Here is a 26,616-nt window from a genome sequence, read left to right as displayed (position 1 = left end):
CACAGATGGTGACCAGCATGGCCAGTCCTGGCACCCCAGTCCACCAATGGTGATGTCCCTTCTGGCGAAGCTACATGCCAGTGTGACAGTGAAGAAACCTGTACTGGGGTTCTCGAGCCTGTTCCTGAGCAGGTTAGGTCCGATGCCAATGCCAAGGATCGAAAGGAAGCTGCCAACTGGAGATGCAGTTCCTGTTTCCAAGCGGGTCGGCCAGACCGCCGACGCCGTCTCTAAGCCAGTTCCTGTTCCTGTCTCTGAGCAGGTCGTCCGGCGTGCCGACTTCGCCTCTGATCTTGTTCCTGTCCCCTATCGGGTCGGCCAGTGCGCTGATGCCGCCTCCGAGCTTGTTCCCGTTCCTGTCTCTGAGCGGGTCGGCCGGCCCGCCGACGCCGCCTCTGAGCCTGTTCCTGTCCCTGAGCGGGTTGGCCGGCCACGCCAACGCCGCCTCTGAGCCTGTTCCTGTTCCCCGGTGGGTCGACGGCTTCAACACCACCTCTGTCCTTCCTCCTGAGGGGTTCGACGATGTCAACGCTGCCCCTGTTCTAGGTCTCTGGTGGGTTGACAGTCTCGACGCCACCTCTGTCCTTCCCCCAGCTCCTGAGGGGTTCGCCGACAATAACGGCGCCCCCCTTCTCCCAGTTCCCAAGTGACCTTCTGCCATGTCCCGTGGCTGCCCTCCCGGGTGGCCTTCTTCCTGGTCTCTTGGCCGCCCTCCCAAACCGCCTCTTGGGTCTCCTGCCTGGTCCCGCGGCCGTCTTCCCGAGAGGCTTCTCGGGTCTCCTGCCTGGTCCCGCGGTCGCACTGTTTGGTGCTTCTGGGCACCCCATGGACTTGAACTGTGTCTTTTTTGTTTATTTATATGGCCTTGGTTCTTCTTGTTTTGCCGTTTTTGGACTCATTTGGTGGGATTTTTTTTTTTTTTTTCGGACTGTCTTCTGTGTATTCGATTATCAGACTTCCCTCTCTGACCTCTCATTTTGGATCCCTTGGCTGTGTGAGTTTGCTGGTTCTGACTCTGGACTGTGTTACCAACCTGCGAGTGCATTTCATGTTTAAACCATGTTTTGTATCGTTTTGTTCGTTGCCAGTACTCATATTAAAGAGACAGTTTCCGCTTTTACTTGTCTGGCTCTATAATTGAGTTCATCCTCGACTTAATCGGCAGCTTTACACGCCGATTCCTGACAAACGTGCAAAGCAAATATGGTCTTAAGTGGCCAGTGCCACAGCTTTTATGGATTATTTCAGACAAAACAGTTCCTCAACGAACCAGAGTATACTGCTTCATAAAACTTTCTCAGTAGAAGTAACATCTGAAGGTATAAGGAGGTAGCTGCCCATAACTGCAGGTTGTTATTATTTGGGAGGATATGGGGTCTGAATTAATGATGTGTAAGAGGGAGGTCTGCAGGGAACTCTGTTTGCAGGTTCATGGTAGTCAATTACTGAGTGAATATCTCCACCATAAAATCTCAAGCAGTGATTGGAGCTTAATATGTTTCAAATATGCCACCTTAGAGTGAGAGGTTGAGCTACATTATGTTCCTACGTAGGTCCAGGGGTTAGCATGTCGTGGCCTTCAAACAGTCTGTATCTGTCTCACATTTGTTCCTGTCCTGGCTTTGTTTGGATTGTTCCTGTGTTTTGGGATTTTTTTTCCTGTCAGTAGTTCTTTGGTTAGTTTTTCCGGTTTGGTTTTTTTGTTCCTTACCCAGCTCCCTGACCAAACAGTTTAGTTTAGCTATTTGGTATTGTTTGTTTCTCTCCATCAGGTTGAGCCCTTCTATTATTTCCCTTTAGTCTGTAGTCCTATATTATTAAAATTCATCTCGAACTTACCCTTGACTTGTGTGTCCACATTTTGGGTCCTGCCTCTCGAACCTCGTCTTGACACATTCATGTGCACACACATGCACAGACCGATGCAGTAGGGAAAATATTGTTCTTCCTGAGCATAATTATCCTCTGTGTGAATTAGGGTGGAAATGTTTTGGTAGAGATTTCAAAACAGCGTTGTAGATCAATAACAAGTTGTGTCTTGGTCTGCCACCCCTATTTAGAGAGGGGTATACTATTTGGACAAAAATTGCTTCTTTGTCTCCTTTCTCAAACCAACAGTGTTCTCTGGAGAGGATCTGGATCTAATTCATACCAGGACAGTAGGCATTGGTCCACATGTGAGGGTTCAAAGACAGGTAACGACTCACCGAGACCTGACCCTAACGACTCAGTCGGTAGAGGACATTGTTGGCCGTCGAAAGACTGAAACACCACCGAGGGGGATAAATACCTCCTGCTCAGCACCGGCCGGACAGAGCTGATGAAAGTTCTTTGATGATAGGTGAAACATTGTCTACCTAAAACTACATCCAGATAATTTCTTCTACATTTTTTCAGCATACTACAACCTGGATGACTAAGAGATATCATCCTATCTCTGCAGTGTCATGTGTCATTTCATTCTTTCTGCAAAAGCCATTTGCTGCAACATCTGCTTTTTCTGTGTTTTTATCAGTCTCCTCAGTCTTTAGATGATGAGAGGACTGCCTCATGCAAAATCCCAGGCAAAGTGACATTTATTTACTTGTAGAGAACACTCTGAACACCTGCTTATCTTTCCATAACTGCTTCATGTTGTGTATGCAGGCTGAGGAAATGTTGCAGTCTTAATGTAAATATACCAGTGTGCTTTTCTTTTATGACAGCGATCACTGTGTAAATGTGGCTGTGAATTTCTCACTCAAATAAGCATTTTATGTGTAAAAGCCCAAATCTGAATCCACCACTTAACCCTTCTTTTGATTATGATGTGTTTTCCCCAGAGTTAGTACATAGATAATTATGAGATGGTTAGGTAATAGACGTTAGCACAAGTGGCATCCTGTTATGTCTACTCGGACACGGAGGAGAGTGAGTAAAGAGAGACGGACCCAGGTAGCTGACTTTGGTGCAAGCAGTGCTAAATTTATTTACAGTGCAGTGAGAAAAGAGTCCATATGATACAGGTAAGTGTAGAATGATGGGAGTAACCGGGTGTCGATCAGCAGCAGAGAAACCAGTTTGTGGTGAGGTGAATGGGAGATGGCTGGACTGTGGACGCTGGGGTCACTCCTGGGCTGGTTGACGGAGAGACGGTGGTGGCTATGGAGAAAGAAGGCAGGAGTTTGTACAGATGAGTTAAGGAGACTGCATCAACCTGAAATGGTGGAGCATAGAAGGGCAGAGTAGGTCCAGGGTCCGGAGGAGACGTCCGTGGAGGAGGAAAACAGCAGAAGGAGAATATGGCAACAGAGAGAGGAAGATCGTACTGGTAGGAGCTAGGAGAACTAAGGGTGAGAGACAAATGGTAAAAATACAAGAAAACAGCGATCGAACGGGCCTGAGAACGAGAATAAACTGGCAAGGGAGTGATAGGTGAGCGGGGTATAAGTAGGGATGGAACCAATGAAGTGCAGCTGGTGATAATCGGGATGTGGAGCAGGTGTGCTAGGTGGTGTAATCGGGCTGAAAAAGAGAGAGAGTGAGAAAGGCAGGTGCAGCCGGGCAAGCCTGACACATCTGTACTTTGTTTAAATATTGTCATTTTTCCTGCTGTCAAATATGTCTAGTTATATTGTTAAAAATGTTTTATTTATATGTAAATGTGCTCCGTCCTTGCAGTGAACATAGTATGTTGTATTTTTAACAGTTTTGTTGAGAATTTTATCATCTTAGTCACTTTATTTCCATCTTTTTAAAGCACTGCGACTGGCTGAGGTGAGAAATTGTCAGAATTCAGTCATTAAGACACACTTACATGATGATAAAGCAAGTTGTGACCACTGGCTGTATGTATGATGGACATGAGGTCAGCACTTCCCTCCATTATGCAAAAGTGAAACCAAAATATCATGAATACGGCAGCTACAAACTTACTTCTTTGCAGCCAGATTCTGTGCCATAGCAACCAGATGTGGAGTGACAGCATCTAACCAGCAATCAAAGCTGTCAAATCAACCCAAATGCACCTGTTTTTATATCATCCTGAACCACTTGTACACACATCAGACTGATCATATCTACCAAAAACCACAGAAATGAACTCTGGGAAAAGTTTATTTTGAATGGCACAATTTTGTGTGTGCCTCATGTCCCATTTGCTAACATGGAGGAGGCGGGATTTATGTCCTATACTGCAACCAGCCACCATGGGGTGGGCCATTATTTAAACAGTCAGTGGTTGTGACATCTTTGTGTTTTTAATGGTAATGTTTACTCTGCCTTGTGTCCCACACAGTGTTCCATGTTTTCTACCAACACCTCTGTGGGTCAGTTTTGTTTAGTTTGTTCTTTAACTAAGATAACTAACCCAAGATGTTGGCGCAAATGAACGCAGCGGCCCCTCTCTATCCGAGTTGTGTGCCTAAAAATGTGTGTTCGCCTTTGTCGTGTTTGTTTATGTTCAGGTGCGCGTAGTTGAATGTCTACATTGCGCTTAAGATACAGTCGCCTCTGCCTTGTGGACAGGTGCAGGTTACTTGATTTATACTCTTAATCCTCTGGTATCACTTTCCAAAATTTCCAGATGTGGTACATGGTGGAGATGAAAGTGAGGCCTTGTCACATGGACTGAACAGTTTAAGCACTGAAACAAGCACACATGCCTCCTCACAAGGTCACTATGAACACCTTCTGTAGTAAACTATAGGTGATAAGACGTGACAGACCTTTTAATTCTTCAAATAAAATGTTTGTATTTTTGCCTAAAACTATTTCCCTGTGATCATCTTTCCCATAGCGAGAAGTGATACTTTGGAAAAGTCATCCCAAGAAAGCATGATCTCTGAGACACAGATGTTTCAGACAATGGGCACAGAGAGTGAGGTATGTATATGAAGTTTTTGTCTTATGCTTACAGTTCACAATTTTTAATGGAGGTTTGGAAGTGTGAAATGCAGGACCTCTAGTGTAAGAATGAATTTCAATGTAAATAATGTTTACATTATGCATTAACACGGCACAAGTAAGCAAGAAAGAGACAAAAGAGAAATAACTTGACCCGGGGAGGTCTGTGATGTTGCACACGGGGGAGCCCCATCTTGAAACTTGAAATGTTCCTTCAGTGCACTGCCAGTGTGAAAACTACAAACATCTTCCACATAACATTAACTGAGCCCTTTTTGGCTCCTACTGCAGCCACTGCTGATGTCAGTAAGCAGCAGAAAAGTTCACACCGGAGCCGGGTACATGGTGCTGGCACACACAGATGGGAAGCAGCAACACAACAAGGTCAGAGAGGACCTTCATACCCCTACCCTCCACTCAGAAGTGTGAAATGCAGGACCTCTAGACTGAATAACTCTTTCTTTCCGACTGCCATCAGACTCCTAAACAGCTGACTCAGGATCTACCTCATGTAATTCCATCTGTACTGTTTACATACTCATTTTGCACATGCGTAATTGCACACACTCTGCTGAATATTTGCACTGCACGGCTCCCATGTAGCATATATTCTCTCTGCGTTATATTGTGTTCTTGTTGGATTTTTATTTGCTTCTTTCATTTGCTGCTTTAAAGTGCCTTAGAGTTGTGATTTTACTGTTGTTGTGATACTTTACCTATTTAGATTTGTGTTATTGCTCATCTTTACATTTCACTTTATATTTCATTTGTATTTTTGTGGCATTCATGTCGACGGCAAAGTAAGAATTTCATTGTACAGGGAAACATGTTTCGTAACTGTGCATATAACAAATAAACATTTTGACCTTGACCTTTGACAGAGTTGATGCTTCAGTGAAGACTTAAAACTAAAACAGGCATTTCAGCATTTTTGCTATCTATAGACATAGACTTGTAACAAAGTGCTTGAATAAAGATAAACAAGCACTATCTAATGCTAGTTAAAACAGCAGGAAACCTCTGTTTGTCTTTAATAACCAGATAATGTCCCAACACACTATTGTAAACATCCACAGGCACCAAGACAGGAGTCTAATAAATGATCATAAAATACAACAACCAATTTTCAGTCTTGAGAGTCTAAATTTGACTTTTGACTTTGACCTTGACCTTAATTTATTTGTAGCACATTTGCTATGACATGTTACACTAAAGCGGCATCTACTGTTTGCAAGTGGTACTGTAGCTATCTGTCCCTGGAGAATGATAGGCAGATAGGAAAACAGGACTTGATATAACATAGGTCTATTCTGGTCATGCTCCAATTCAGAAGGTGGCGGTATTGCACCTGTTTTTGGTTTGCTAACGAAAAACAGAAGAAGAAGTTGACCCGGATGTTGATATTGTAGCGACCTGTCATCCCCACAAACTGTTTTAGGTCACTTCATATCGTTCATAGTAGCATGAATAGATGCCAAGAAAAGCAATCCGAAGTGGTGTAGGAGAGTTTAATCCAACGATAGAGTCTAATTAACCCGATAGAAATCTGTGACCATGTCCCAGGAAGGATATCAATCACCAGCAGCAGTGGAAACTACCGCCGACACGGGGTGTGTGGCTTTCGTTAACTTGCTCATTTAACTCTCATCAGATTTAGTTGGTTCTGGTGACCGTTATTTATATATTTAGTCAAAACGTTACGTATTGCAGAGTTTTTCGGATGCAATTAAATATTACCAGTGAAGTGCACCGCGCATTAAGCAGAACTGAAACTAAAAATAAACACTTATTAGCTCGATGTTGATTTACATTAGCGAGAATGACATGTCTTAATTCTTGTCTTGATGTTTATGTGGTGGGTATTAATGCTGTTCTGCTTTAGTTAGCCTCTTTAGCGTTAGCCTCCAGTAATGAATGAGCTAATGGCGCTAGCATAGAGAGCTATCCTGATTATCTTAACGTCAGCCGGATGATCGCGGTAATGTTGCCGCTTTTGCTGTAAAATGTTTAGTGTCATGTTGTAATTACGTTTTAATAATGAATTTTCTTTCTGATTTTTCTGAAATATGTTCATACCAGCAAATTCTCAGTTCAAACGGCATACTTCATTTAATATATGGCATGTTTTCTATCTATAAATCTTGATTTGCAAAACCCATATCGCTCTGTAATAACTTGGCTGTCATATAGGCCTACTGTCAGTTCAGCCCCCAGACATATTATAATATGTTTTTTAGTTTACTCTTTTTCTTTAATATAAAGTCTATATTGGTTAGCTTGTGTTTTCATTTTGGTGTCTTATGTTTGTTTAAACACATCACAAACATTGACTGTAAGTGTACAGTCTATGAATGAGAGAAAATTTATCAACGTTTCTGTAAATGTGCCACCATTAGCCAGCTGGCAAACTACTGCCGACAAGAGGTTTGTGGCATTCAGTAGCTTGCTCATGTAACTCTAATGGGTTTAGAAACCAGTGAAGTGCTGGTTAAAAATGACAAACAGAAAACAAAGAGATGCAATAAAGATAGCAGTAGCAACATAAGTGTTCTTCGGACAGAATGAACAGGGTGTTTCTGAAAACAATGTACATGGAAACTTTGCTTTGCAGACATTATGCTCCTGGGTAACTGTTTGCGAATTCTTGTTAAAACACACACAGCTTGAACATGCACGAAATGCAGATGAGCAATCCTGGGAAGACACCTATACAAATCCTGCATGAATATGGCACCAAAACTGGCAACCTTCCTGTATATGTGATGGAGAAGGCTGAAGGTGAGGCTCACCAGCCCAGCTTCGTCTTCTGTGTGACAGTCGGAGACGTGAGCTGCTCAGGTAGGATAATAGTCTCTCCCATGCTGTGTTGGTAGCCACCTGTCATTGAACACCTTCTTTTATTTCAGTTGAAATTCACACCCTGATAATTCGAAGAGTACAATGTATTTTTGTCACTCCTGCTTTGCTGTCAAATGACAACTTGTTGTCCTGGCTTCATTTGAGTTTTGTTGGGGAATTAAGGAGCTGCTTCTGACTTTCTCTCTCATCACTGTGACTGATTGTGCCAAAGGTAACGCTAAACTAGCGACTTGGTCTGTGTGCCACTGGTCTAATAAAACATGGCCTATATTTTCCCAACTAGAAATCACCAGAATCAGAATCTGTTTTATTGGTCAGCTGTGTCGGACACACAAGTAATTTGACTCTGGTACATCAGCTCTCAATGTGCATGTACATATCCCCATGCAAGGGGCAAGCAAACAGTAAACCAGCATAAGGCTAGTATAACAAAATTAACAGAATTAACAAGTAACAAACTAAGCAGTATAAACAGGCAGTAAACGATGCAGACAGACAAAGGAATGCTCATTGTGAACGAGATAAATAGGAATAAAAAATAGAATACTTAAAAATAGACCTGTACAATGTATATATACACAGGTATTGCACTGAGGGTTATTGTCCAGTCATACTGTCATGGGCCAAGTGTTCATCAGAGTGACAGCCTGGGGGAAGAAACTGTCCCTGTGCCTGGTTGTCTTGGTGCACAGTGACCTGTAACACCGTCCAGAGGGAAGGAGTTCGAACAGATTATGTCCAGGGTGTGAGGGGTCTGCAGTGATCCTCTCCGCTCTCCTTTTGACCCGTGAGGTGTACAGGTCCTCCATGGAGGGCAGGCTCACACCCATGACCTTTTCTGCAGTCCTGACTGTCCACTGAAGTCTGTACTTGTCCTGTTTGGTTGCTGAGCCAAACCAGACATTGATGGAGGTGCAGAGAACAGACTCAGTGATTTCTCTGTAGAACTGTATCAGCAGCTCCTGAGGCAGGTCGAACTTCCTGAGCTGGCGCAGGAAGTACATCTTCTGCTGTGCCTTCTTGGTGATGGTCCTGATGTTGGACGTCCACTTCAGGTCCTGGGAGATAGTGGAGCCCAGGAACTTGTAGGACTTTACTGCTGATACAGTGCTGCCAAGTATGACGGGGGGGGTAAGGTGGTATGAACACGAAATATGTTCATACCAGTCATCTTCCCTGTTTTGAGCATATTCAGCTCCAGGTTGTTGCGGCTACACCACAGGACCAGCCGCTCAACCTCCCATCTGTAGGCTGACTCGTCACCGTCTCAGATGAGACCGATGACCGTTGTATCATCTGTAAACTTTAGGAGCTTGACAGAGAGGGGGCAGAGATGCAGTCGTTGGTGTAGATCAAGATGATAACCAAGGTCAACTTTGGTAAAGGCCTGGCAAGTTGGACAGTACTTTTCATGCCTGCACTGTGGATTTTGACAAAGGTAAAATACTGTAATCAAACATACAGTACCTTTATCTTGCAGTTTTTCTTATTCTTAGTTTTCGTCTTTCTTTTTTCTGCTCAAGAGGGATATGTCCTTTTTTTGCAGCATTACCTTTTTTGCTGATTTTTCCCTGTAATCTAACGTTAGTCTGACAGACTGTGCTTGCTTCGTATTGCACTTAATGCCCATTACAGTGCACATATGCATAAACAGGGTCTTGTGGGACATTTCAAACGCTCTTGGAGGCCTTCTGGCATCTATGGATCTCTAAGCAGGTGCTTAGATCTCTTATGCCTCGGGCCGGCTTTGTCTATATGTCTTGTTTTTAAACCAGTATATCTCACTTCAGGCACAAAACTGTACATGTCAAGAGAAGAGAATAAGAAGCATTTGCAAAGCTCTGTGCATGATAAGAAATAATCCAGTCTTATATGACATATTGAAACATTTAGTCAAATTTACCTTCCGTGAAATGCAATTAATTCAAGAAGCTTTGTGGACTTGCAGAGTTTAAAACAGGAATTTGTCCACTTTTGTTTGGCCGTTGCAGGTGGCTAATGAACCTGAGGTTATGGCGCTTTTTAAAGATAATTTCTATAATGTATTACATAATCTGTTAAGTTTTGTGTATGATTGAGTTTTGCTTCAGGTCAAGGTCCCAGTAAAAAGGCTGCTAAACACCACGCTGCAGAGGCTGCCCTGAAAATTCTGCAAATAGACACTGGACCAGTGTGAGTAGAGCTCAAATAATTAGTGACAGATGTACAATTAATTGGCAGCAGTTTATCATTGAAATCAGTTTTTAGAAGTAAAAAAGCTAAAACATGACTGCTGGCAGGTCCTTCAACATGAATATTGGTATTCTGTGATAGTAATCTGAATTTATTTGAGTTTAATAGTTGGGCTTTGGTAAATTACATTGGGCATTTTAAGACAGTTAATTGAGGAAATAATTGGAAGTTTAATCAGTGAAGACTAAAAACTGATGGTTGACTACAGAATTTGCTCAATGTTTTATTGTTTGCACTTTCAGAGATGCAGAGTTCTACAGTTGCAACGATCGACATAACAGAAATCTGAAACTCTTGATAGTTTATGTATTGTTTTAGTTATTTATGTAGCAGAAACATTTTTCTCAAATGTGAGGATTTGAGCTTCGCATTATCAGATATGAGAGTAAATTTAATATTTTGGGTTTTTAACTGCTGCTTGAATTAAAATAAAAAGCTATTTAATGATGTCACCTTGAACTGTAGGAAATGAACACAGGCATTTTAGTTTCATTATTTTCTGGCACAAGTCAAACTGACAGCCTGCAGTGAAGGGCAATCTGGTGTAACATCTTTGATATAATTCCTAACAGGAATGTTCCTGTGAAGTCTGAGAGTAACGGTGTTGCAGCAGAAACAAACCACCACACCAACTCAGTGGGGATACTGCAGGTGTGTAAATGTGGTGCCGTGCTGTGTGCTTCTGTTTCTCTGTGACTGTGTGTGTGTGTGTATTTTTATTGGAAGTTTTTCTGCCCTGAACATCATTAAAGAGATAAACCACCATTAGGGGAAAGCTGATGTAGTTTAAAAACTGTGTCTGCTTACTAGGCTGTAAGTGAAAATGTCCCCATTTGTTCTCACGTTCAGCCGTTTATTGTAGGAGCTTGCATTGCAGAGAGGATGGCGTCTTCCTGAATACACATTTTTAATGGAGGCTGGTCCGCCACACAAGAGAGAATTCACTGTTACTTGTCGACTGGAGTCTCTGTCAGAGAAAGGTATGTGTGTTTTAAATACATTTGAAATTATTTAAAGCGACTGCATTTTTGTGTCGCTCACTCTCTTCTCGTCCTCTGCTTTATGTTTTGACAGCTGTAGGACATTCAAAGAAGGCAGCAAAAAAGGCAGCTGCAGAGAAAATTCTGGCGAAACTTCAAAGTCTGTCAGACTGTTCTGAAATCACATGGGTATGTCAGATATTTCTAGTGTTTTTGTGACCTCCAGAGGCAGCCGCAACGTTTCTGAGTATTTAAAATGTACGCTCTTATCTTTTCACGTTCAGGCGCCTAAACCATGTGTCCGATTTGAGAACTTAAGGAACTCCTCAGCAGAGAAGATCTCATTATTGAGAAGAAACCCGCTGAGCATCCCCAACAAAGACTACATTCAGATGATGTTGGAGCTCTCCAAGGAGCAAGGCTTTGAGGTCACGTACTTCGATATTGGTAAGAGACGACACATTACATCTGTGTTTCACTCTCTGAGATGTGATTCTTTCCATTCAGCTGACATGGCTCCTCACTTCCTTTGTTACATCTCTTCCTCCTTTACTATAAAGACTTAATTATATAATATAAAAAGAAACATATCAAAAACTGAGGCTCGACTTTGTGAACATCTAAAGGATTATAACTTTAATGTCACTGTAATTGATATTTTAATAAAAATACAGCAATATAAACAGTGTGAAAGGTGTAGCTCGACTTTACAGAGCTTCACAGGGAGTTTCAGCCCATTGTTGAGGTGTCTCATCCATAAATTTAATGTTTTGGTTTGAAAACAAATAATTAAAAATATTTTTGCAGGTTTAATGAATTGGATTATCATCAGTGATGGCAGATCTGGATGGATTTCCAGGTCATAGGCTAAAGGAGAGGAGAAAAGAAGTAGAATTGAAAGCACCCAAATTACACAATTCATTCTGGGTCACTGGTGACTGTATTTTGTGTCTGTACTTTGCAGATGAGCTGACAGTGAATGGCCAGTACCAGTGCCTAGCAGAGCTGTCCACCTCCCCAGTCACCGTGTGCCACGGCACAGGCATTTCCTGCAGCAACGCGCACAACGATGCAGCACATAGTGCACTCCAGTACATCAAGATCATGGCCTCCACCAAGTAAACACCAGCACAGTCAATACCCACGTCACCCACACTGTCACATATGGCCACTGATGTTCAGTCCCACAACAGCTATAGATTATTCTTCCCACTTAGTCTTCCTGCCCCTGGACGATATAAGGTCATGGTATATTTTTATATTTATGAATGCATTACAGTAACTTGAAGAAACATCCACTTGACCTCTGCAGTTTTAGAACATTTGTGAGGAACTCAACAACCAAATCAAACTGAAATGTTGGGTTGTTGAGGATGTTGCCATGTTTTACTTAAAGTGCCCATGGCATGCTCATTTTGCTTGTTTCCAGCCATTTAATGTTTAACCTTGGGTACCTCTAGATTAGTTTGGCACCCCACATAACTCCAAATAGTCTGTAATTATTTCAGAACGATAAAACCAAAGAGCCTCTTCCTAAAAACAAGAGTATAGTTCATGAACGTGCACAACTACTGAAAGTGAGCAGCATAACGAACCGTGACGGCGTTAATTTATATGAATTTCTCCTTCATAGATAGGTAAACTATGAAATATGTACCAATGAGAAGAGATGTGTAACACTCTAAACAAAGCAGGTAGTTGAGAAACCCCATATTTTAACTGGCATAATGCAGACATAGTAACTTCTCCAGCCTTACAGCATTTCTCTCTAATGTTACAGAAACAAGGCATTAACAGACATGCAACGTGTCTGGCCTCAAGCAGTCAAAACAAACAGGTACTGTGCTCCAGGGGAATCCAGAGTTGATGAGTCGATCACTAACCGCCATGGGGGCTTCACTAGCCGGCTGATCGTAGGTTAGACCTGTATAGGAACGCTCCCGGACATGCAGTAACCTCAGGCTCTGGATTTTTCTACATCCTCTGGTCACAGTGCAGCAGCAGGAGGTAAAATATATCCACAAAACAGGGCACAGTCAAAGCATTCTGCTTTTACAATGGCACCGGTGGGATGTGTGTGGGTTTTTTTTTTTTTAGAGAAAGCTTTATTGAAAATACACATAACAAGCAAGGCAGTATAACATTTTGCCAGCATGGTGGGGGCGCCAGTGGATGTCAGACAAGCTCACATGAACCCACAATGGCCTGGATTTATGCCCATTCAAGGAAATCCTTAACCTATCATGGAACACTTTATTTTGCTAGAAAAAAAAGTCTAGCGAGCGAGTTTGCGAGATATGGAGAAGTACTAGAACATACGCACACCTCATTTTTTTAAAAAGTTTTGGGTCACGTCTAAGATGATAATTCACCATTGTAACATTGTAGATAAGGCAGAAAACAAGGAAGAGCATGACACGGGCTCTTTAAATGTCACTGTTGTACATAATATTAACAAAGCACTATGTCGTGACCTTTTTACATGTACGCATAGTTTGAGTTTGGCTTTATTTGGTCATTAATTTTTAAGTGCTGTAAATTCCTCCCTATTTTTTTGTGAGGATGCAGATGGTATTAGGTGGCAGCTGGTTTAATTTTAATTTATTATTACACAGTTTTTTTTTTTTTATCTATCTGGCAGAATACTGACAGCCCATAAAAGATCTCACACTTTAAATTTACTTCAGTGATTCCTGCCTTTTATGGAAAACTAAATGAGCAAATGTCACCTGAAAATTAAAGTGAAACTTGAACAAATAGTCTGCATTTTTATGTGTAACAGAATTTTAATTTGATCATATATCCACTCTTCCATCTGCCTGTATGCAGCCTACAATACAACCGGCCCTCTGCTGTTATCTGGTTTACTCTCAAAATAGATATGATGTTACTCGGTGTGCCCTTTCTGTTAGTTTGTTGCCATTCCTTTGCAGTATGCCCCCTTGTACGTAGTATAGAAGTAAAATCTGTGGTCTCTTTACCAAATTTAATGACTGATGCCTTCTGGTGTATGAACTAAACCCTGGTGGAGACAAATACCAGCCACAGTGTTTATGAATCCAGAAAATAAACCTCAAATAAATACTAAATGTTAACAAATGTCGGTGTCTGTTAATGGTCATATTAATAATGGTGTTAAGAAAGGAGACCGCTGTGGTGCCTTGAGAAGCCAGTGCAATGTTACTGGACGAAAGGTCTCTCCTGGGACCTGACCACTTAGCAGCCATCAATTTATGAGGCAGCATGTCCTGCTGTATTAGCACAAAGGCCTACACACTGGTTCATTCACTCTCAGTTTGTGTTAAACAAGATACAGTAAATGTTAGTAGGTAATAAAAACAAAAATATACCCAGTGGAATCCGATAAATATTGCTGTTGCTTGTTGGTGAGGTCCTTGCAGGCTAAGGCAGAAAAATGAGTTGAATTCTAAGTTAACCTGCCTTGGACACATTGACTAATGTAGCCTACATTAAATAGAAGTTACATTGGTGCTATCACTTCGTCACTAATATAATATTCAAGAGTGGCACTGTATTCACTGATGCAGGGTTTCCCCCCCCCTAGGTTTTCAGGTTGTTTAGGCACTTTTTTGGGCTGGTGGGTGAGTGGGGTAAAATTATTCGAAGGAAATCATAAATGATCTATTTCCAAGAGAAACTGTGTTAACATCTGTTCAAATAAAAAATCACCAAAATCTGTTATTTATCAAGGGGTGCCTAAACTTTTGCATAAGACTGTATATGTAACATCAACTAACTAGCTTCCTTGGCTGATGTAATTTAATAAATTCAATACGTGTTAGCTACGTTAGCAATTTCTTTACCTGTAAAATATACAATGTGCTATAATTACTCCCCAACAAAGCTGTAGACTCTGCCTTCTGAAGATCAACCACACACTCCTTTTTACTGTTTTATTAGAACAAGCACTATGTAGCAGCAGTGTACAGTATTTATGTAAAGATATGTACTTTGTTAAAATTGCACTTTAGAAGGTACCCATTAGGAAACAGGTCTGAAAAGAAACTCAGCTGACACAGTGCTTTGTGATACATGTCAGGTCGCAAAAGAAAAAAACATGAGTCCAATTCAGAAAATGAAACTCTTTTGTAAGGCATCTACAACATTCATTGGCAGGCTAAGGTGTTTAGGCATGCAGATAGAACAGCTGATGAAGAAAGCATGACTTTGTTTGACTCTGTGATACCAAACATTGCACAAAGCACTGGCCCTACCTCCACACACAACTGCTGTTGGTTTTTTTTTTTTTTTTTTTTAATATGACCGATCTAGGAGGAAAAAGGAATCAGCTTTTGCAGAAGTGACCGTTCTTCTAAATGTGCTATATTTACAGTGATCACCAAAAATGTACTGGTTACACCTTGGAGTAGCAGAGCAGCGCAGAACATTTTACAGTTGGATAAACCTTTTCTCCCCCACTTGTAATGTCAAAAACATTTCCCTCCACAACAGTCAGCTAATCCGTCAGCGCTGTTTATCTATACAATTTTTCAACTTTAGGCAGGTGGGAGTCTAGAGGATGTGCGGAAGTTGACTTGTTAGCGGCATACCTTCTTCTTGTCATGGGGGAATCTCATCAGCAGTGTATTTGTGAGGCATTAATAAATGCATTAAGGCACAGCAACTGGAACTGACGCTGATGAGTCGAAGCATTGAGTTTGTGATTGACTTTAAAATTAAAAGTACATTTACAAACTGTGTGGATGCAAAGCAGTACTACCCTTTTTGGTTTGTTAGACTACAGTACCATGTGAACAGTGCACACAGGATGGATTTGCTTCACATAGTTTTCTTTCTCATGTATTTATATTCACTCTGCGTCTCCTTCCGTGCCCTCGTTCCGAGGTCCTGAATGAGGGAAATCAACTTAAATATGCCCTCACACACGTGGACAGTGTGTGACTACTAGCTTGTGTTGGAGTTGATTTGAAATAAATCCCTGCCTTATACTTTCCTTGGGTGGACACTTGTTAAAACATTAAAGCTAATCTGCTTTGCAATAAATATACAAACTACAGATAAGTAACAGGTGCTTAGCAGAAGCCCACGTCATAGCAGTAAAGTCTCTGGGAAATCAGACACAATAACATTCAAGCTCTAATGCTCATCAAGTGTAATTGTTACTGTGAAAACATGTTTGGTTTTAAACTGCATTTACGTGGGATGACCAGTAGATGGCTCCAGTGCTTCATAAAGGACTAAAGGTTTGCAGTTTGCTGTAGGATTCACAGGGTTCTGACTATTAACTGATTTAATTCATTGATCAGAACATGTATTCCTGTTGATCACTGATTAATAATGTAGTTAATTTATCTAGAAAACCACCAAACATTTGCTGCTAATAGTTTTGTAAATGAGAAAAGTAAATACTTCTCTTTGCTTCATACCATTATGAAAGAAAATATTTGGTTGTTAGTCAGAGTAAGGATGTAGATTTAATAAAGTTGCTGTGGGCTTTGGTAAATGGTGATATGAATTTGTAAATGTATTGGGCAGAAGATTATTGATTTATATAAAAAATGTTAATTAATTGCATCCTGCAGCTGTATAGTTGTGGATGAATGTACAATAGATGTTTGGTTTTGTGAAGTTTTACTCATGTTTCTCTGTCAAATCAGGTATATTTATAAAACTCAAAACACCTTACTACACCATCCTTTCTTAGGTGAGTTTGGAGAAGTGCCCGATGTTTGAGAGTCCATCATTTCCTGAAACCAAGGTGTATATCTCACCATATTCAGAGAGGACACACTGAATGTCAGTCCACTATATACGGAGGGAGTTATGTACTTATTTATGTAACCATGTGATTTGCAGCAGCTGGTTTCATGTAACAGTGTTTAAAATTAGACCGTGAGACAGGGCAAGGCAATCGCTGAAGATGGAAAGGAGGCATGGCTAAGTTGTTATGGTTTGGGGGAGGTGAGACTGAGGAATCCCACTGGGAGGAGAAACCGGAATTCCTGACAGATCTGTGTTGACAGTTAAAAAAAAAAAAAAAGAAAACCTCTGTAAAAGATGTGTAGGCTGTAGATGCTTCTGTCATCAGGGCTCCAAAACACCAGGATTTAGGATTTAGATTTTAATGCTACTTCTCCTTCCAGCACCTGATCAGCTTTAAAAGGTGCCATACTTCCTCTACTTCAGGTGGTATTAATTATAAATGAGTCGTTTCCCAAGAGAGAGCACTGCTATCACACAGCTTCAACAGCATTAAAACGCAAAAATAAATACAATCTGCCAATTCATAGTACTCTTTTTCACTAGATTGAGTTCCAAGATATTTTATAAAAATACTTTTTTTTTTCTACAATAATTGATAATATCGTAAAGAACGGCTTTATATCAGTGAAAGCTGCTCTCTAAACATGCATGGTATTGTAGGTAATCAAAATGTCTTTTCGTAGTCTAGTCTAACCCGAACGGCTGTCAGAAATCAAATGGCTTCAATTAAAAAGCGCTAAATCATGTGACTTGTCTTTTTAAGGCAAGGACATACTCAGAAGTCAAAGGAGCTGGGGAAGGATCTACACAGGAGTGGTACAGTTGTTGCCCTGACAACCCAGCTTTGGCAAGCACAATGAGAGTGATCCTACATGATGTTTCCTCATATGCATGACCTCATTAGGGTCGCTGGACTTCAGGCCATCCCTTGTCTCTGTGGTCGCTCGTATCCATGCACGCGGATGTTTTATCTGTAACGTGTTTCTTTTAAGACCTTATTGTGCATAGGTGATAGCCTTCCTGTCTGTGATGACGATATGATGGATGTAGGATTCCATATGCTACCACAGGCTCACTGTAGATTCCATATTGATGAAGCCGGGGTTTTTGCGGAGCTCCCAGTATGTGTTGTTGGAGACCCACCTCTCCCTGTGATTGCCATCAACCACTTTCCTGGAAGAAAACAAGTGGAAAACCTGAACGTTCAGTTTTAAAATTGAAAGGCACTTTAGCCCAGATGAAGGGATGAAATGGAGAGAAAGAGAGGTGTTTACATCTGTACCCAGCTCACTGTGGACATACCCTTTACACTCTGCTGGTAACGCTATTCCTGGTGTCCATTTGCATGACTTTTTTTTAAATTGTTGCAGATATTATTCTTCTGTATACATAACGCAGATACATCTGTACATGTTTTAATTCACTGCACCTGAATCAACTTAATATTCCTTGCACTTCCCTGCCTTTGTACCTGTTTTCTATTCTGTTGTACACTGCAGCACTGAAGGAACACAATTTAATTCCCCGGTATATAGTGAGTATAGTGCTTGGAGACACTTGTGACAGCAAAATCTATCTTGACCTTGTATTTGGAAAACAATTTGCACACCACACATACTGCAGACAACACATAGACATGGTTTTCCAGAGCAATCAGAGGATGATTTGATGAGTTAGAGGTGAACAAATAAGGTGAGATGAGAATCTAGTAAACAGGTTGCAGGCCAGTTTGACTGATTTCATTACAGTCAACCCACAAATAGCTGTTGTTCGATTTTAATTAATGACTGTGATCAAATATCCATTTGTGGCATGGGAGTGCAGTGGTTAGTGCTGTTGCCTTACAAGAAGACAGTTATGGATTTGAACCTCGCAGCCGACCAGGGCCTTTCTGTGTGGAGTTTGCATGTTCTCCCCATGTCTTTGTCGGTTTTCTCCAGGTGACTGGTTGCTCTGAATTGCCCGTAGGCGTGAATGGGCGTGGGTACATCCCAAGTCTCTTATAAGCAGTCGTTTCCCTCACTTGCATCTTTTCTTTGTGTCTTAGTCCTGCTCATGTAAGATGCAAGGAAAATGTGAAGAGAAGGGATTCAAGGAAACATGTTATTAATGACATGAGATGTCCTTTCCTCAGGTCACCACCTGATTTCTGATAAAGGCGTGTGTCAGTTCACAAAAGACTTCTGCGAAGCATGGTCTTGTGCCTCTCATGACCCTCTTCAGGATAAGTGATATAGCTGATGGATGGATGGCATCATTTTATTTCCCTGGTTATGATTTTACCCCTTATGATGCACTGTCTGTTTAGATATGGGCACTATAAATCATTTATTATCTGTCTCAAGTTTAATGATTAAGAATGAGATGGCACTGGTGATGATGGTTTGTAGATGAATTAGTGGTAACAGAGGTGCTGCACTGGCTTTGCTCAGAACCTCGCAGATGTGACAAGTGGTCAACTTCCACAAATTCTACATGAATATTTGTGTCTTTGTGTTTACAGTTTTAGTTGTGGACCTACAGAAAGTGTTGCTGTGCTTACTTAAAGAAGCGTGGCTCATGTTTGATGTTGTTCTCCTCGTTCCACTTCCTCCTGGCTCTCTGCACGTCTTCAATACGCTGCTTCTCTGAGGTTGCCATCTCCAACTTCCCTTCTTCCAGATACCTGTGATCCAAAGATATGTCTCAGTAAAGTTATCCAAAGAACATAAAATGGCATTACCAAGCTATATCATTTTCAGATTCTTTAGCAGGACATCTTCAGACAAACTCTTTATGAGCAAATGAACTTCACTGATGTTTCAGTCTACTTTGTGGAAAATCTGTTTTTCCTCAGTCAAGGACAGCAAGGTTAGCTGGGCTCATGATGCCAGCTGAGGATTGGATGGTTTACCTTTGATCAGGCCTGAATCGGGCATCTGTGCGTGGCAAGATGTCTTTCAGTTCAGGGCAAAGCTCATTCAGTTCAATGGCAAACCTGGTGAAGCCATAGTAGAGCTCATAGTCTGTGGGCATGGAGCCTGACAAGGAAAGAACACAAACATCCATATCAACACCCTAAAATCAATTTATTTACATTGTTTTAAAACCTATTGTCAAAACTGCCTTTTGATTGTCCCTTAAAAACATCCAGTGGACCCAAAGTGACCAGTAACACCAGTTATAATTCTTACAGGAAGCCTAGCTGTTGAGTATGGATGAGGAACTGATGCCTACCTGGCCTCCAGATGCATTTGGCAGAAGGTGGGACACCACAGTAAAGGCCCTCATGCCACTTTCCAAAAAGCCTGTGGATCACTTTCCCCTCTTGATCCATCACAAATCCTTGAACCTCATTTACATTAGAACTCCAGTAATTTCCCTGCAAGACAAATACTGCACTGTTAGCTTAGGCATATTGTTATGTCATTGACTTTTTTCTTTTTTTGAAGAGAACACATTAAAGATAGTCATATAAGCAAAACTGTATCAGTTCGAATAAAATATGGTCACAATTGCAAGATACAGCCATTGCACTACATCATCTCATTATGAGAAAGTGTCTTTCTGCAATAACCTAAATTAATCAATTAATTAACTGGTTGATCCATACAACAATTACTTAGACCCAAATAAGTGGCACGTGAGAAACATTTGGCTACAGATTTCAAATATTTGATACAAAGTTCAATAAATTCATGCAATGACAACTGTAGGTCTTATGTTCCTTACTGGCTTGGCATCATTCTTTGGTCACTGAGTGTGAAAACGGAATTAAAATGCATTCCCTGTGCTTTAAAAGTCTTAACTTTACTACACCTTAATGAAGGTAAGTTTGCAGAGGCAAGCGCTGCTCTTTGTGTTTCTGATGGTGATCTCCCCATAGTGTTCGATCCACCGTCGTCCACTCAGGATGTTGTGCACACAGGTGGTGACCTTGTTCCATTCATAATGATCTCCAAACCTAGAAAGGCACCATAATCAGCTGATCAGCTTGTGGTGCTGCTAGACCACATAAGAGCAGAGGATAACAGTCCGTGATGAGTGTACAGTTACATAGTTTTTCTTTTCAGCTCTGGCACTTGTATCTGTTTATTTTATTTGCAGTTGAGTTTATTTTTTTAAGAATGCCCATTGAACAACAGAAAAAAAAGTCTTAATCCAGTTTTATCTAGCAGCTTAATCAGGGACCAAGTCGTACTGGTTCGTGTCTAAATGATCGCCCTTCACTCATCCCCAAACCTCCCTCTCAGGATCATCATCAGGTTGGAAATCCTTGTAGATCTCTCTTTCTAAAGGACATTATGACAGGATACAAAATTGTTGTAAAGAACGGTTTCACACACCTGGCCACCGGTCCACTGTGTAAAACATCTGCTCGGTCAAATATTTAACAGATCACGAGAGATATTGTAATACTCAGAGTTATAAGCATTTATGTGAAGTCAGTTGTGTTTTACATTTTCATATTTGGTGAAAAAAATAAAGGCCACTGAGTCTGTGATAAATTGTTTTTATTACAACATAACACTATATCCATCAACTCTGAGTTAAATTACTGTGGACAGTAGAGTTTGCTGTTTTGTCCATTTATATGGTTTTCAGATGCTTATGTATTATTAGGAACTGTGAAGACAGAGGTAATGCTGGTAAAATAATCTGTCAGGTCTAGGGGATTTATTTACCAGCTACGTTACAGTGCCAAGGCACTCATATCAGGGTTTTCAGAAAGATCGGTTCCTCCGTCACAATTAGGATTTGGATGTTGATGTGAATGTAATTAAAATCCTCAAACCGGTGTTTACGACAACCATGATGGTATGAACGCAGCATCAGGACCACGGAGGGAGATGATTTAATGACATGGATTAAATCTGTGGCTAAAACAACTACACTAAAGCAGCGGAATCAAACTTACCTGGGAATTATGAGCGTCACAGTTCCTATGGGTAAAATCTCCATAGATTTTCCCCAGAATTTGTTTTTCCATCTCACATCTGAAAAACAAAACATCGATGCACCGATCTTTCCATTTTTTTTGTATTTACCCAAATGATAGGAAATAAAATCTGTTTATTTTGTAAAACTTCAGCCGGATATTAACGAGTCATGCTGGATTATCTGTTCCCATGAGGAAAACCCCTTACTAATTAGACAGGTAACCTACCTTGCCAGAAGGTGAAGTTCTTAGAATCACAGTGGCAGGTGGAGATGGGAGGGTGGTGGCTCACCTTTGAGAAAAGATCACATAAAAACAATCTGACAGCTGTTGTGCTCAAACCTCATATACACCACCTAATGTAGTTTGAACTGGATAATCATTACAGTCATTTGTCAAACTATTTTAGGCTCCAGCTCCCAAAATGTGAAGGTTATATTCTATTCTCTGTATTATATATTTGAAGAAAAGCATGAATGTCCTTGAAGATCCGAACATTTTGATAGCTGAAAAAGCTGAAAGTATGCTGAAATATAACAGCAAACAGAACGAATTTGGGTTGCTCAGGCAAAACATTTAAATATGTCACTTTGGGAACTGTAATATACATTTTTCTCTATTTTCCGGCATTTTATTGACCAAACAATTACTCAGATAATGAAGAAAATAATGAGCAGGCTAATGAATAGTTAATTATTTGCAGCCCTACTGTACTCTGTACTGAAGCTATCAAGACTGCAGCCTTTAAAAGTTAAGTGATATGTGAGGAAGAGCTGTAGAATACAAATTATAGTGTGCTGTCACACTAATTTCTGTGTGTGGTGAAACTGAAGTGATGGAGTGAGAAGTGACTTAGTTACACCAAATATAATGCTGCAGTTATTCCTTCATAAATAAGACACCTACTGCCTCATAAAATACGGATGTTTACAAGGTTAAAAGTAAATTCTGGAGCTGTGTATTAGAGCTACCATGAAGCGTCTACAATTAAATAACAATCTCCATGACAACTGGGCATCTCCTCTACATATATGACAGAAAGCTCAAGAACAGCTAATAAATGGTCCTTGATGTGTCCAAGGTCTAGAGTGAACTTTTAAAATCAAATAGTGGGATTGTTTTGTTCAAGTGAATCCCAACCTGGGACCAACCACATACTATCTAGCCAAGATAATACACCTACGTCTACACTTAATATCATTAAATGTTTGCTGCAGTAGACAAAACACACTGTGCATAAATGTACCTGTTCCGAGAAGAAACAGAAGCCCTTATCTTCCCGAATACATTCATATGTCTCTCCTAGTAGTGGGTTGAATGGCTTGCTTCCTGCTCTGTAGTAAGTGGATGAGTAGCCTGAGACGGCAAAAGCAGCAACGAGAACCTGTCAAAACAAGGCGCCCCCCCCAAAAAATATGAGGGGATCAACCAGGTCATATTAACAGCCAAACATTAGTATGCAAGTGACAATATCAAAAGGACAGACGACGGATGAAAACAGGAGGATCCAAGGTCAACAGCTGCTTTGCAGCATATCTCACAGACATGCCTCTGAATGAGAGACTATTTATGTTGACTGGCCATGTCACTTCTAATATAAACAAATGCAAGTAAGACTGACACAAAAATATATAAGATACATCTGAAAGTCAACTTGAGAAGCCTTGGTTGCAGAATTTACTCTAGAAGTATCAATAGAGAAGAAGAAATCATCCAAGCAGTTCTTTAGACTTAACACCCAACCTGAATCATATTTGACTGGTACAGTGCTTGTATCTGATGGCTCCTTTACCATGCGTTCGAAGGGATCTTCGGTCTCAGCAGCCTTGTCCAGCAGCTCGCTGTACTCCAGCTCTTCACACATACGTTGCAGTGTGTTGAGAGGCTCATTGAGCTCCACAGGCATGGACACTTTGGACAGGTCCTTGCCGATGTTATTTCTCAAGATGTTCCAGAGGTTGATGTTGCTGATGTCAGGACACGGCGCCGGCAAGCAGGTGCGTCGCCCGTTACGAAAGGCACTGCCAGCAAAGTCCCCGTTGGCCACTGTGTAACCAACAATACCTTATTAACAGTCACACCACAACATTATCTGTGATAATTGCTGCCATATTCTGAAACATGCTCCTAATGATATGATGATAATAATACATCATCATCATCTTTATTTATGGAGCATGTTTAAAAATCTATGTTACAAGGTGCTTTAAACATGGCAGCACATTAAAATCAAATCACAAACTCAATCACAAAAGCATGAAATTTACCAAATGGGGAGTTTTTAGGGAGCAATAGTGACGCTGCTACAATGAGTCAATGAACAAAACTTATCTGCAACTATTTTAACAGTTGATTAATTGTCACTTTTCAAATGCCTGAACTTCTCTATTTCCAACTTCTAAATTGTGAAGGTTTTATTCTTGGCTGGATTAAACCTCTTAAGGGGCCCTGAGGAAAGATTTGTTGTCGGGCCCCTATTGACCCCCACTATAAATGGCTATAAATGCAAGTTTCATTATTTCCCCTGCCACCCAGAAACCAACCAGTGCGCTAGAGCTGATATGATTAGCTGATTAAAGAATTAGTCTGCTGAAAAATGCTAAAGAATCCACTGGTCCCTGCATCCCCCATTGTTTGCTCGTTGTCTATGTTGCTGAAATCAGCATGTTTGAATTTTTATAGCTCGTTTGACAAAATGAGACTATGTTAATTTGGGCTTCAGGGAATAGGTATGGGCATTTTTCACAATTTTATGGCATTTTATACACTGAATCAATAATGGTCAGATGTATTGATAATAAACATAATGGCAGCCTTACTGCATGTTAATTACTTAACACAAAAAACTAAAGCTATTTCATAAAACTCACTCAGAGCTAAGTATAAACTAAAACTATTAAGGTTTTAAAACTAGATTTTGAACCTCTGAAAGAAGGGTACAGGATGGAGGACCACTAATCAATTACTGAAAAAAGAAAAATCGGATCAAGCAGTACTAGAAAAAAAAGTTGTCAGTTGCAGCCTTAGACAACAAACAGTAACTGGACCACAATAAAATAGGTAAAGCCAATTCAAGTAGTATCAGAGTAAAACTTTCTTTCAAGAAGAGGTTTAAAAGCTGATTTTGATTCAGTCATCCCTTCAGCTTGCCAAGAACAGACAGTTCAAGAGCCTTGGGATAATGACTGCAAAGACTCTTCTCTGTCTCTTCTGGTTATTAGCATGGTGCAGTGCAGACAGTGGAATAGATAAAGTATGTCTGCCTCAGAATGTTAACATCTGTACAGGCTCCTGTGGGACTAAAAGGTCCAAAACAGAGTGAGGAACCAGGCTACTAAGAGTCGTAAAAGTGATCAATAAGATTTTAAAATCAGTCCTAAAACACTAACTGGTAACCAGAGGTGAAAAGGTCACCCCTCTTAGTTCTGATTAGAAACCTAGCCTACATTATTTTATTGCAGTTTGGTGTTTCTTCACTGAATTCGATTTTTATTAGTTATATAACATAAGTTTATATAATGAATGCTGATGTTAGCTTAGTAAAACACACATCAAGACTAAACAATGTGTACTTTCTTTCATTTTTCTTACCGCCAATCTCAGAACTTTTCCAGACTTGCACCGGAACCAAGAGTTTTTCAAGATCATAAGATAGTGTGTGTATGTGTGTGTGTGTATAAATAACTGTGTGGTATGTGACAGAGATGGAGGAGGGAGACCCCATCCCTCCTTTCACAGGTAGTGTTCATAAAATGTAAGAGAAGCCCTTGGCACGGAGTAACACTGCCTCCGCCACAGTGATAAATCAGCTTGGCAGTATGTGTGAGTCACTGAGTGGGATCCCCTGCTTTATAATCCCCCCACCCCCCAACAGAGAACTACAAATGCTTGGTGTAGGCTTGTGATGGTGCAGAACTGGACCTACTTTGTCTGGAGATGTTATCAGTCACACTGGCGTTGTCCTCGGAAATGTTATCGCTCACATCGCTGACATATGACTCATCGTCTGAGCCCTGTTGGGGGTAGGGGGGGAGGCGGGGAGGGGGGGGAGGTACACAGCGGAGGGAGTCAGTGCCCCCCCCCCTCCAGTTTGCCAGTGGCTAACAAACTGCAGCAGTCGCTGGTTATCTGTCCCACTGCAGTAATCATGAGACAAGACACTGCAGCATTTTTATGCTTTACATATAGCAAACACAATGAGGCCATTGACGCAAAGAGGAGCATATTGTAGCCACTCGTGGTAATTGCCTCTATTACAGTTGTGTGTCGCTGGTGAAGGCTTGGTTAGCACTGTAGCATGTCTGAATGGGCCTGCCACTGAAGCTACAGGATGGGGGGTGATGAATTTCTTTGATGAGTAATCTTTCAACATGGCTCAATGCATGCTTGGGGAGCTGCAAATGGCTCTTGAGAAACCACATAATGTATATTTAGAGCTGGGTTTTTATAGGAGTTTAAAGGGGAGAAGGCAGAAATTATGTTTGAAGTGATGGGCGAAACTGGCTCTTACCAAAGCCAGAAGCTATAAAAATCAAGAGTAACAGACAGAAGAGGAGCGTTATGATTCTGAGCCACAAGTGAAGAATTACGCCTCAGGGCAGTCTAAAAAAAAAAGAGCCTTGTGTTCTCTGTGCCCGAGTTTGTTTGAATTGCTGTTATATGCTCTCTCTCCTTTTCATGCTGCTCTCTTTAACTGCTGACTAACCCCAGCTCCACACACAGCCATTAGAGTGATGTTTTATCTAGCTTCCCAGCAGCAGGGCTAGTTTAGCCCCCTCCTTGATCCACTTCTGCTGTCATTTCTTAAAGCTGTTGTACTCTACCTAATTCATGTTCAGCTGCTAGAGGGTCTAGTGAGATGAAAACTGACACCATAAACCACTCCTACCTGCCCTCTGCCCTTCCCATCACATCATGCTAGCTCACTAACGGGTAAATTCGTCTATCTGGTAGAAAGCGCTGGTTACTGCTAAGGTGACCCAAAATGTTAAACAAAGC

General features: G+C 41.0%; 3 protein-coding genes across 13 annotated transcripts in view; 2 read left to right on the top strand and 1 right to left on the bottom strand.

The window, feature by feature from the left end:
* The window catches only part of LOC109958095 (caspase-10-like), a 12,471-nt gene extending 9,019 nt beyond the window's left edge, over positions 1-3,452 (top strand). Inside the window, exons 6-7 of one of the 2 annotated variants that reach the window (XR_002274628.1) lie at positions 2,119-2,341; positions 2,516-3,452. Coding sequence is in view for 1 of the 2 variants with exons in the window: in XM_020596455.1 (XP_020452111.1) it covers positions 2,119-2,266 (148 nt within the window). In the remaining variant the exon portion in view is untranslated. Of the gene's footprint in view, positions 1-2,118 lie in introns of both variants that reach the window. The other variant, XM_020596455.1, reaches the window with a different exon arrangement.
* Positions 3,453-6,239: 2,787 nt separating this feature from the next.
* Positions 6,240-26,616, top strand: part of prkra (protein kinase, interferon-inducible double stranded RNA dependent activator) — a 34,332-nt gene continuing 13,955 nt past the window's right edge. Inside the window, exons 1-9 of one of the 2 annotated variants that reach the window (XR_002274630.1) lie at positions 6,241-6,494; positions 7,547-7,722; positions 9,834-9,915; positions 10,548-10,626; positions 10,838-10,955; positions 11,050-11,144; positions 11,240-11,402; positions 11,920-12,073; positions 12,736-12,962. Coding sequence is in view for 1 of the 2 variants with exons in the window: in XM_020596475.1 (XP_020452131.1) it covers positions 6,439-6,494; positions 7,547-7,722; positions 9,834-9,915; positions 10,548-10,626; positions 10,838-10,955; positions 11,050-11,144; positions 11,240-11,402; positions 11,920-12,073 (923 nt within the window). In the remaining variant the exon portion in view is untranslated. Of the gene's footprint in view, positions 6,495-7,546; positions 7,723-9,833; positions 9,916-10,547; positions 10,627-10,837; positions 10,956-11,049; positions 11,145-11,239; positions 11,403-11,919; positions 12,074-12,735; positions 12,963-26,616 lie in introns of both variants that reach the window. The other variant, XM_020596475.1, reaches the window with a different exon arrangement.
* osbpl6 (oxysterol binding protein-like 6) overlaps positions 15,212-26,616 on the bottom strand; it is an 81,905-nt gene continuing 70,500 nt past the window's right edge. For all 9 annotated transcript variants that reach the window (XM_020596470.1, XM_020596473.1, XM_020596471.1 and 6 more), the window contains 10 exons: positions 25,544-25,631; positions 23,411-23,664; positions 22,865-23,002; positions 21,847-21,910; positions 21,598-21,676; positions 20,499-20,643; positions 19,917-20,061; positions 19,594-19,720; positions 19,243-19,365; positions 15,212-17,873 (listed from right to left, as the gene is read on the bottom strand). In XM_020596470.1, the coding sequence (XP_020452126.1) occupies positions 17,762-17,873; positions 19,243-19,365; positions 19,594-19,720; positions 19,917-20,061; positions 20,499-20,643; positions 21,598-21,676; positions 21,847-21,910; positions 22,865-23,002; positions 23,411-23,664; positions 25,544-25,631 (1,275 nt within the window). In that variant the 3' untranslated portion in view covers positions 15,212-17,761. The remainder of the gene's footprint in view (positions 17,874-19,242; positions 19,366-19,593; positions 19,721-19,916; positions 20,062-20,498; positions 20,644-21,597; positions 21,677-21,846; positions 21,911-22,864; positions 23,003-23,410; positions 23,665-25,543; positions 25,632-26,616) is intronic.

Source organism: Monopterus albus, unplaced genomic scaffold (assembly GCF_001952655.1).
Source record: "Monopterus albus unplaced genomic scaffold, M_albus_1.0 scaffold30.1, whole genome shotgun sequence".
Classification (NCBI taxonomy): Eukaryota; Metazoa; Chordata; class Actinopteri; order Synbranchiformes; family Synbranchidae; genus Monopterus; species Monopterus albus.
Note: the sequence above shows the minus strand (reverse complement) of the source record. Positions and strands in the feature narration are given on the sequence as shown.